Source organism: Eleutherodactylus coqui, chromosome 3, assembly GCF_035609145.1.
Source record: "Eleutherodactylus coqui strain aEleCoq1 chromosome 3, aEleCoq1.hap1, whole genome shotgun sequence".
Taxonomy (NCBI): domain Eukaryota; kingdom Metazoa; phylum Chordata; class Amphibia; order Anura; family Eleutherodactylidae; genus Eleutherodactylus; species Eleutherodactylus coqui.
In genome coordinates, this window is record NC_089839.1 from 55,977,883 (window position 1) to 55,990,405 (window position 12,523).

The 12,523-nt window shown below is 40.6% G+C and overlaps 1 protein-coding gene across 2 annotated transcripts in view; it reads left to right on the forward strand.

Annotated features, from left to right (window-relative positions):
* The window catches only part of KIF16B (kinesin family member 16B), a 342,084-nt gene that overhangs the window by 257,911 nt on the left and 71,650 nt on the right, over window positions 1-12,523 (forward strand). For both annotated transcript variants that reach the window (XM_066595622.1, XM_066595623.1), the window contains exons 24-25: window positions 8,727-8,849; window positions 10,303-10,392. In XM_066595622.1, coding sequence (XP_066451719.1) covers window positions 8,727-8,849; window positions 10,303-10,392 — 213 coding nt within the window. The remainder of the gene's footprint in view (window positions 1-8,726; window positions 8,850-10,302; window positions 10,393-12,523) is intronic.

Consider the following 12,523-nt stretch of genomic DNA (forward strand, 5'->3'; position numbering starts at 1 on the left):
GAGGCACAGTTGACAGTGTGTTTCCAGCCCATCTGTCAGGTAAGTCACCACTTATGACACCAATATACTGTCCATAGCTTTTATAGTTCAAAAGACCCATGCCTGCGGGTTAAGGGTCACGGCAGATCAACTCCCATTAGATGCACAAATAAATAAAAATACATATACAGCTTACCTTTTACTGTGGTGTGTGTGCTGACTTAAAGCTCCAGGATCTGTCTGCTTCTATCTTCTACCTAACATCGGTCTCTTCTACCAAATGGAAACTTGTGGAGTGGGTAGCACTACCTATTAAAAGTGCTGATGAAGCTGTGCCTGAAGCACAGCACTGTTAGGTGAACAGTTCTAGTCCCTTTTAACCTTTCCTCTACCAGACTTATCTGCACATGTATTTCTGTTCCGTATCATATGAGCATATGTTGTCGGATCATAAGCCCGTCATTCTCCTCACTTGATCCTGTCTCTCCAACAATGATTGACAGCCACTGCCAAATTATACACTTCCTATACAGGCAGATGCATCCGTGGCTGCCAATCATTGAGTCTGCTTTATTAATTCTTATTGGCTATTGTCCAGAAGGTACAAAGTTTTTAGTTTTTTTTTTGTGACATTGAGTACAGTCTGCTAGCCCTACAAATCTGTTGCAATAATATGCTGCCCTTAAATAGGACAATAGATTTCTATGACAAATCATGTTTACATGTTCCTAATGGGTAGGTTTGAAAAAAGTTTCTTGCTTGCTTAAAGTTTTTCTTTAAAGGTTATGGAAGCTTTTATACATGAAAAATCAACACACACACATCTTACTAAATCCCTGCAGAAAACATTATACACTCATCTGGGTTTTTTTTTTTTTTCCATTTTTTCCTTCTCATACATTTACAAAACCTCATTCTTGGTTTTCTGGCTCTCCTATGTTCAATTTTCTGTCTCAGGGGCATTCACAGCCCTGATCAGCTAGTCTCTCTCATGAACTTGCACAAGCTCAGCTCCCCCTCCTTTCTCTTTCAGGGGCTGTGTAGCATAACCACGCCCACTCAGTACAACACAGTTATGTTTCTTTGCTCTCTCTGAGTACCTGCTGGTCTATTCAAACCCACTGCTAATAAGAGCAAATGATTCACCGGGAGTGAATTACAGCTCTCTGTAATAGTAGCTTTCTCTGCTCTGTCCTACCGATCTCCGCCACCATCCCCTCTGTAATGGTTCAGTGGAAAGGCAGCGAATTCACATTCACAACAGAGTTCCATGCTAGGGAGGGGGAGCTTTCAGTTTACTTTAACAGAATTAGCTAACATTTCAGTCGTTTAGTCTGCAGTACCTTGGAAAACAATACAAGCGTAGAAATCAAACAATCAACATTTTTTTTAAGGAAAGACCGTTTTCATTTCCAAAAGATTTTCAAAAACACACTCATTAAAAAGCAAATGCAAATAAACAATAGATGAAAAAGACCCAGCACTTTAAGGGATTGACCATAAACAATTGGTAAAAGTAAGGACGGATCACTTACTTCACGGGGGGTCTCAGATGAGCACCACCCCCCCTAATCCTGGTTTGCGATGTACCACAGTGGTGTCTACAAAGGCTTTGAATTAGAGGATCCAGCAGAGTATACATTTCAATGTTTATTTAAAATTGTTTTCTGGACTTTCCAGTCCTAACAAATTATAACAATAAAAAACAAAAAACGTTTGCCAGTAGAGGTGTGCAACACGTTTTGGGAGATATAGCTTCACCCCCTTTCTCAAGCACATAGTGGGGTATATAGCCAGTGGTATATTTATTATGTTCAAACATCAGTGGGCGTATAATATATTCAGAAACACTATATTTGTGGTACAATTTGACCCCGTAAATTTCAAACCCTAGGTGTTGTCATTTAGCTCAATAATGAACAAATCCAGTTCCCCACGTGTACCCTCCCAAATGCAAAGAATGTCATCAATAAATCTTTTATAGAATTTGATACGAGAGTCCCTAATCTGTTTCTTCAAGGCCCCCCATAAATAAAGTTAGTGTAACTCGGTGCAAACTTTGTCCCCATGGCTGTTCCCCTTGTCTGTATGCAAAATGTGTTATTAAAAGTAAAATAATTATTCTTAAGAATAAAACAAATAGCACCAAGGATACAAGCCCTCTGCCTGACCGCCAAATGGCCCTATCCTGGGTGGCCCAATCATGCCAGCTAAGTCACCCCTATTTTATTTTGAGCACTTATATACTTCTTCACCCCAGCAGCACTGCCTTTGTTTTCTATATTTTGTTCATTAAAAAGAAGAGTGCAAGGGTGTCATTGGCCTTGAAGGTTCTCAAAGCTCTAATGGGCCTTTTTGTGGCACCTTTAGGGTTCTCTTTCACCAATCTAGAAGTAATTGGTGATGTATGGACTCTTGCTGCATTGAAAACCTGCTCAGGTTCAGAGCTGTTTGAATTCGGCAAGACATTAAATTCAAAAACATTTTTCTTTCACTTGCTTCAGCCACTGTATTTCGGGGTCTTAATTGCAACCACTTTTCACTAACTGTGTTCCATGCTTTTTCTTGCATTGACACACTTCTAGCATAACCTGTTTATTCTCTATAAGTCAATGACTTGACTGCTACGGTATGATAGAGTATATATGCCCCATGTATAGAGATACCCAGTTGTGGACATCACAGTGGCAATGGCAATTCTGTTAATGTTGGTTTTTATATATTATTGACTTCTCATTAGGAGAAATAAAACAAGAATTTTAAGAATTTGTCTTCATGTGGGCTGCCATAAATATTTTATGCACATTATGTTAAAGCACCCCACGTTGCCCTCGGTCCTTAAGCAGTAAGGCACTTGTATCAGGTCAAAGGGCTTCCGTTTTCTTGAATTGCATACAATAAATAGATATTTTAGTCAGGCAGAGAAAAACACAATAACCCATGATAAAGTCTCCAGATCTCCATGAAAAGGTTTTAAGTGACATTGACACTCATTGAATGGAGACTGACATTTGCCTGCAACCCTGTGGATATCTCTCAAGCAATTGTTGATAGTCTACTGGCAAGAAAGCAATAGACTACTGATGTATTGTGGGTGAAAGCCAAAGGCCATTGTAAAAATCAATCAGTTTGATTTAATGGCAATGTTGAGGCTGTCGGAATACATAAAATATAGTGATGTGAGAATGCTGACGTCTTTCTGAAAATTTGTTACTATTTCTCTAGAAAGACTCCAGTTAATTCTCTGGCTGTTTGAGCAGAGAATCCAGAAGGTGACATGGACTATGCATCATCTAGAAAAGGCAGAATCTTTTTTTCGCCCCATTTATTAAGCAGTTTACATCATTTTTACCATACGTAATAAAGAACAAAATAGAACAGTGTAATATGCTGCGCAGAACTGAAATAAGACTCGTATATTAAAGACATATACCACGGAAACCAATAATGCCTGCAATACTTTCTAACCTTTTGTTCTTATTGGTGCTATTTTGCTTTTTTTATTAGCTGTCCATGCTAGTAATTGTGGCCTAAAGAGCTCTACGCTGGGTATCCTTGACCTTATTATTCCCCTAACTTATCTTCTGGTATATATTGGTCACAAAGCTTGCAGTCTAAGTGGAAGTATAGTAATAGTTAGTCAGTGAAAGGATGCTGTTCAGGTTTACTTTGCAACTTTTATGTGTTGTTTTTTTACTGGAAGCTACTAGGGATGAAATTTCTTAGGCTAGGTCACAACAGTGGTGGATGAAAATGGTGCTGTGGATATCACCTATCTGGATTTCAGTAAAGCATTTGATTCAGCTCCACATAGCGAGATTATAAATATGTTATTGAAGATTGGACTTAAAAGGGGTTGTTCAGTTACAACATCCCTTTAATAGGGCTGACTGTAGTAGATTAACAAATGGAGCACTACTTACCCCTCTGCCCCGGGATCTAGCACTGCAGCCCCGCTGTGGTCCCAGTGTTTGTTGTGATAGCTGCTGTCACTGGAAGTCAGGTGACCTCTGCAACCAATCAGAGGCTGCAGTATCACATTTCAGAACTCATGGTATCATGGCGCTCAAAGTGTGAGCACCGATGCCTTGTGAACAAACGGTTATGCCAAACCGGTCATCCTGATTTACTGTTATGTCAACTCTCACAACAAATCGGGGAAGACAGCAGGGGTGCAGCGCTGGATCCTGGGCCGAAGGGGTAAGTAGTGCTCTGTTGGTTATTTTACAACAGTCAGCCCTATTGAAAGGATGTTCTCCGGTAACCGTACAACTCCTTTAATCCTTTCATAGTCTGGCAAATTTGCACTTTGTTCACAGATATCAGAGTATTGTTAACGGAGTGTATTCTGAACAGGGTTGCGTTACAAGTGCTGACCACATGGGTCTGTCCTTGGTCCTATTCTTTTTAATATGTTCATAAGTGACATAAGTAAAGGTTTAACAGGTAAGGTTTGTCTATTTGCTGATGACATAGACGTGTGCGATAGAGTTAATACTCCTGGTAATGTCTTAAACATGGAGCCTTATTGGATAAATGGTTGAAAAAATGGAAACTGCAGTTTAATGCTTCCATATGTAAAATAATGCACTTGGTGAGAAGAAATCCTCGGTCCGAGTATCATATTTGCTGTTCTCTGTTATCCAGGACTCCAGAAGTGAAGGATTTAGGGGTTCTGATTTCTGACCACCCCAAAAGGAGGTCCACGGTGCAGTCAGGCAGAAAAGATAGCAATTGGAATCCATAGCTAGAGGTATTACCAGTAGAAAGAGGGAGATTGTGATCCTGCCATATAGAGCTCTAGTGAGACTCAACCAAGGGTAAGCTAGGGCTATGGAAACCTGGCATTACTAAAGTCATATTGTTTCTAGATCTCTTACACTCACAATATATTTAGATTAAATTTTTTTTTTAAAACATGAATCTTTTTAACGTGAGTCTAGGGTGACATAAAACAATCTTGCATATAGACTTGAGCAAAAACTGTTTAAGGGCTCAATCAGTTTTTTTGCTGCGCATGTTTTTTGCATCTATATAGAACCAATGCTTTTCAATGGTAGCCGTCACATGTCCGATTTTTACATGTGCATAAAATTCACACTTACAAAAGATAGAACATATGGGTGTCAATGCACATAGTCACGCGATTTTTTTTTTACGCGCAAATCCATGTAAAAAACACCTGTCTGTCTGAGCCCTAAAGGTGCGTTCACGTGTAGCCTAAAAGCTGTGGAAATATTTACTATTAGGGCGCCTACCCACTGGCGTTTGCGATTTTCGTGCGTGAAAAATGCAGTGTTTTCCGCGCGTTTTTGGCGCATTTTCCGCGCGCCTTTTCCGTTAATTTCCATTGACATTCATGGGTGCATTAAGAGAAAAATAAGGACACATATGCAACTGACAGTTCCTATGTTAAAAATTGCAACGGACCGAGAAAAAAAACGCAAGTGGACAAGAACACATTCTATCCTAATTGCTCTTCAGAAAAAACGCAAAGGAAAAAAAAACGCAAGTGGGTAGGCGCCCTTAAAGTGTACAGGAAAAAAAGCTCCTACGGATTTTGTGCTGTAAATGTACAGCATGCTATTCCTTTGTTCTAATGGAAGATAAGCCTCCAAACTGAGCATGCATGTATAGAAGCGGATCAGGAGGAATAGTGGTCTGCTGAATGGGCATTCAACTTACAGCTGTTGAAGGTGTATGGCCACCTTTAGTGGAGTGGTTGAGGAAGGATGACCAATGGAGGATGACTAAGCTGGGAAAGTAGAGAATCCTCTTGGTGTTCAGGTAAGAGAAAATGTAGCCCATAATAATTAAAATAGTTGACAATGACAGCAGATAACGTAAAATATCTAAATGTTATTTGTATAGCGCCAACTTATTCTGCAGCACTTTCAGGTAATTTAATGTATACCACCAAGCTGGGTTCTCCTTTTACCGACCTCTGAAGGATGAAAAGCTGAGTCAACCTTTAGCCGGTACCTGAACCAAGCAGGGATTGAACTTTCAACCTTCAGGTCATGAGTGAGAGCTTAGGACTGCATTTCTACTGCCTTAGCACTCTGCACTAACTTTCTTTTCAAACCCCTTCGGTGAGTTTGTTTTAGAAGAGACATTCTCCACCAAGTTTCTTCACAAAATTATTTAGGAGTCAAGTCCAATCTTTATTTGTAGCTAGAGGTACACTTTACATAATGTTTCCCTTTTGGTGATAATGATTCTTCTGTGGTGCATGGTAGATAAACATTAAACTCCTCTAAGGGTACAATCTATAAAGAGTAACCGGAGATTAAGTTCCAGGTATAAACTTGTTACAAAATAATCATCCTGTTAATAATTGAGAACGTTGCTCTTTAATTTTCTTTGATTTCTTCTCTTCTGGCATATTCTGATGCAGAATGTGATAAATACACAGTGACTTAATCATTGCCAGCACTGAGGACACAGACTGAATTCCCTCTTTGCTTCTGGCTCGGCGCTTGGTTTTAACTCAGCAGAAAAACTAATCTTCTAAATGCTTGTAATATCTATAAAACGTCCCCAGATAGAACCAGCAAGAAACAACTCACAGCAACCTCTCTGTACATGCATTAACTGTGTGTAGTAATACTGGACAAGAAAAAGCTGGAAATGCTCTTATCCTTGACTTGGTTTGCCTATGATTTTGCAGTTTGTGATATGTAGACAAGTACACTTTGAAGATCTGTTCTTTATATTGCAACTCACACATTAGGTGACAATACGGATTAATGCATGATGGTAACATAGGATGTTAGGCCGAATGAAGACAATGTCCATCTAGTTCTGCCTGTTTCAACACCCCCCCCCCCCCTCTTCCCCTGTTGATCCAGAGGAAGGCAAAAAAACCGAGGTAGAAGCCAATTTAGCCCATGGGATTTGACTTTTTTTGCCTTCTGATTAAGGTTGGGACATCGAAATCCAATATATCAAAATATCGATATATCGCTAATGCTTTGGCGATAATTTTCATTGATATTGTTATGTCTGATATATCGGTAACATCGATAGTTTAAGGCGATATAATATCGATTTTTGTAAAGATGGAACATGTCTTGTGGTCTTTCTTTAGATCCTGCCCTGTCCTTTGTGTTGTGCAGGATGTAGTTTTGCTCCAGGCACTAATAAACTTATAAACAAGTTCTAGAAACTTTTGGAAAGTGTGAGGCGACTCTGTCACCAATAAGGTTTGCTGCAGTGGGGTCTTCGGCCCCTTTTCCACAAGTGTTCATGGCGTTAGATGCAGGCTCTGAACGCTTGCGTCTAACGGGATGGCTGTGGGCAGTGCTTTCTAAATGAAAGCATTTCCACATGCAGATGGAGGGCTGCGCTGAACGCACAAAGGTCGTGTCCAGAAAAGGAGACGCAACATGTCGTGCGTTCAGCGTCTAACGCGAACGCAGTACCCATAGAACAGATAGGGGACCCATCTAACGCAATTGCAATCCCGTTCGGGGCACTGCGTTCGCGTTACCAGGCCCTGCATTGTTTACAAGTTGCCATGGAGACCGTTGGTCCCTTAGCGGCAACTTGAAAAAATGCAGGACACGCTGCCCCACAAACACACAGATTATGCTCACATCCCGTCAGGTCCAGCGGCAATCTCCTAGCTTCCTTGTAGCTGGCAGGACCTTGTTTCAGTGTGTTTGTTGGCTCATTAGATGACAATGATTGGGGCCAATGATAAAAAAAAAACTTCTTTTCACATACGTAATTTTAATTATATGTTTCATCTGTAATTTTTTATTTTCATTTGTAACTTTAATATATTTTCATGATGAATTTATTATTAACTTCTAACTATTAATAACAAATTCAACAGTTAAAGTTTTAAAAAAACTATTTTTTTTTGTTGATTGTGTTGCTTTATTAACTCTAGACCTTTTTTATTTGTATACAGCATTTAGAAAAGTCAATATATCGAAATATCAATAGTTTTCCACCGATATTTTACAATAATCGGTAGTTTGTTCAGCGATAGTAGATACTATCAATATTTTTGTGTCAATGTCCCAACCTTACTTCTGATACAAGACTGCATGAATATTTGTTTAAAGTCTCCACTGGGTGGATGGTGGGTTGAGAAGTCTTACAGTAATGTGTTTTTGACTTTGACCCATAATTGCTTGTTCAGCTTCTGGTCTAGTAACTGAGCAGTCCCCTTTAAAACAGAATACAATCACAATTAACAACAAACAAACTAACAATAAGCATATATTCTGGCCTATATGCTTTCATATTTGTGCTTGGATCAAGGCATGTAGTCCAGAATAGGTATTAGGAAAAAACTCTTAGTATTTCAGTGGTACCAGTAGAAACCTGCCATCTCACACCACAGCCGGTGTCCCCTTCCAACACATATAAAATTATAGTTAACCAACTCCGTCCCACTCCATGGACCTGCACTCTGGAGGGCGCCAGCACTCTCCCAAATGTGCCAAATGGCATTGGTATACAATAGTAAACCGAGAGAAGATGCTCCAATGTTTACTTTGATTTCAGGATTCTTTTATGTGTGTGACATAACTCTCTAATCTACTAGATATCGCCTAATATTGCAGAGACAGATGGACATCATCAGGTACAATTGCTCCATTGCCATTTGTAAGTGCGGCCTCCAGTAAAGAATGTTCTGTATCTCATACAGTATTTTGGGGTCTTTTGCAGCCTTGTGTGTGTGTACATGCATTGCAAACCCTCTAATGAATTTCGTCTTTATCTCCCTGCAGCGGCTGGTATCCCGCTCCTTAGGCATAAATCCTGATGATCTAACCGATCCATTGAAAGTTACAATACCTCGCTATGTACTTTGTGGACAAGGGAAAGATGAACACTATGAGTTTGAAATAAAGGTAAATGGAAATATTGTGTCAAATCATATATTATTCATTCACTTAGGGTGGATTTACATCTGCTTTTGAAACCTCCGCTGCAGATCCGGCACAAAATACTGGGGGGAAAAAAGCATTGCATGCAGCGCTTTTTCTTCCAGGTAAAAGCGGGGCAGCTGAGCGGAAAGCAAATGGATCCCATTATAATCAATTTATCCGTTCAGCGCTGCTCGGTTCCGTTCTAAATTGGAACCACAGGGATTCCCCTTTCCTGTTCCCTCAGCAGAGCAGAAAAGCGGAACCCCGCGCAGATATGAACCCCCCCTACTACTCTTTCTTTTAAGTAGTAGTACATGTGCATACACCGATCATCCATAACATTGACTTCAGTGTAGGTGAGCTGTTATAGTACACCGCCTGTGTACAGGGACTGCTCTGTTCTTTCCTGTACAACTCACTAAAGTTCTTTTTCTGTTTATTTTACTATAAAGCACAACAATTTTACTTGCCTTTTTTCTTTACACAAAATCTGTAATAATTTATGATTACTGTGTTTTTGTTCGCCTTGTTGTTTGTTTCAACAAGCTTTCAAGCTAATGTGACTTTCAAGCTATTGCATCGATAAAAGTAGCTCCAACAACCCTTTTTTTTTTTTAAACAAAATTGTGGCGTGCCTACCTTTTTAAAAGATTCAGTGGTACTGGTCTATCTTGTCTCCACCAGAGCTATGGGTGGAGACAAGGGTTTGTCCTGGTGGAGTAAAATGAATCACCCACTGCTGCCAATTAGCTAACTGACATTCCTCCCCATAAGCAAGGTAAGACCTGTACCCACCCCTCCGCGCTCCTGTCACTCTGCCAGCCGCTTGGACTTCTGTCCCAGCTGTCCCCTCCGCACTCCTGTCACTCTCCCAGTCACTCGGATTTCTCGCCTCCCACCAGCCTTTCTTAAGCCCTTCAATGACTGCGGCGCTGTCAGCCTCCCCTAACCTGTCACATAAGCAGGTGCTGTGCCTGTTCACCTCCCTGCTTCGGCACTGTACGTTCCGGTGTAAGTCTCCACGGCGGGCAGCCTTCACCGCTGGCATATATGCTTGTGACTGGCCCGCTGTCAACCTCCGCCGTTCCTGCTTCTGCTGCTCCGGGGCTACTATGTGTCTCCCGGCCCCCTGACAGCTGTAAACTGGCGTCCAGATCGTAAACGCCGCTATGCCAGTAATGTTGCGGCTGCTCCTGCTGTATCCTTGCTGTAGCGGCGAGCAGCACAATAACACTAACCCTAGACCTATCCTTAACTGTTACACTAACCCTAACCCTACACAGAGCTACAGGGGGGCGTTACATAGGTGTTTCCTGTCATTGTGCCGGCCAACCCATGTCTCCACCCGTACTTCCGGTGGAGACCAGATACACCAGTACCAGATTAAGTTATTGACATGGGAGGATTGTACTATTTTTACTTTTCTCTCCTGCAGATAACCGTCTTGGAAGAAACTTGGACAGTTTTCAGAAGGTATAGCCGTTTTAGAGAGATGCATAAAACATTCAAGTTAAAGTATCCTGAGGTACAGTATATTTTATGAAACCTTTCTGATTAAATTTTGTGTATGTTTAGGAGACTGGATATTTCACTATATGTGAGCAGACTAATTCCTTTCTTGATATGCAATGTCTAATCTTTTGAGTCCACTTTTGGTCTCTTTTCTTCTTTATCTTCACAACCAAAGGAATTATCATATTTTGGACTCTTTTAAACCTCACCTGAATATAGGAGACACCTCAGATTGCAACAACAAAAATAAGGGAAAATAAGATCTTTCCTAGTCATATAAATCTTATAGTAGTTTAAAAAAATATATAATAAAAAGAGCACTTGAGGTGGCTCTTGTATAGGGAAACGGCTCTGAAAAGATACACACTACCACACAGTTGACTGCCGCTATTGCACTCTAGTTCACTATTCTTTCTAGTTATCCTTGCGCATTGTCACATCAGTCTCTTACCTTCACGTCCCTTTGCTTGACCCTTGTCTACTGTCCACAGAGTACAGTTTCTTGCCTTACACCTGTGGTCCACAACCAATGGCTTCCAATCCCTGCTATGTAGCTCATCATAAGACTTATGACCATATCTAAGGCGGCAATAACATTCACCTTAACAATGTTACTGACCTATCCTATAATCAGGACAGTGCCAATTTGGGAGCATAATACCATTCTGTCACATTTCAGACTGAAATGTTAACCTGCAAATTGAATTTTCATCATTTTATATTTCTCTAAATTTATTATGGTAACATTTGTTCCCCACCCATCGCTCAAAGTTGAATATGGCTTGCTTAGGTATGAAAGGTTGGGGATCTCTGCCTTACACCATTCATTGTTTGGAGCCTCTGCCTTTGGAGGTTGACAGACCTTGTGCCTCCCCAGGACCCACCCTTTGAATGAACACCCCGTTTTCTCTCTGTTTCCATACTTCTCCAGGCTGAATAAATAAATGTCTGTAGGCAATACCTGTGTTGGCCCCTGATCTGTGTGTCAGCGGGTGTAGAGCTATTCGAATTTGGACAGGTGCAGGTAGTAGAGCAACAGTTGGTCTAGTCTAGCAGCAAGAGAAGGTTATAGAAATGATTACGGTAGTCAAATTAGGCCACTCTGGTGCAGTTAGGCCTCTTATTCTTCCACTAGCTATGCTGGCCTCTCTATTCCCTCTGTCTGAGTGCTGCCGGGCATCTTTGACTCTAGACTATGATACAAGAACTTTTTAGCAAGATCTCTTTTCCTTACAGTCCAAAAATAAAACATTTTCCAATCGTATGACTTTCAAAACACACTCCTAAAAATTCTGTGATTTCTCCTCCCATAGAGGTTCTCACCCGGTCCCAGGCTACAAAAAGGCCAATCTCCCAAGGAATAGGGTGATTCATTCCTTGCACTCATAGTTGCATAACAAAACAATCTAAAAATTATTTGCATTAAAAGTTGGCAGCCATTTTTATTACCACCCAACTTTCTCATAAATGGCTGAATCATGTTTTTAATGGGTAAAGCTTGACAACATAAGGATTTAAATTTACTAATAATTATTTTTTCTCTAAATAGAAATGCTCTTTAAAGAGCCACTCCAGCCAAAACACAATTTTCCATCTCTGCTCCGCTCACCTGATTACCTGTCATACTCTAAAGGTCCGATCTGTATACTGCAGTACCTTTCATGTAGTACCTTTCTTCTGATGCTTATCAGTCACCATCTTGATGTTACTTTCACTTTTACAGCAATCCCATGATGCATCTTAACAGCATTACATGATCAGCTATAGCCTGTACCATCACTGCAACACTGCCAATACCATCTGTATTCTATGTTCACCTAAGTGTACGATCGGGAGGATGAGCTGTGATCTTCTTTATTATACCTGTGTGACAGGAGCCTCTAATCATCATCAGTTACTGTGATAGAAAGGTCTGTGTTCCCCTTTAGGCAGTTTCTGTGGTAAGGCTGACAAACTGACTAGACTCTGAACACACAACCCCAAGTAAATCTGAGCTGGGTAGAATTGAGATCATATTGAGGAGAAGGACTCCAGGAGTTTCAGATAGAGAGAAATAACTAAAGAAGGTAACACTACCCAACCTATATAATGGGGGGCAAGCTACATAATGAATTAGAGATCCACTGAAGTGGCCCTTTAAGAAT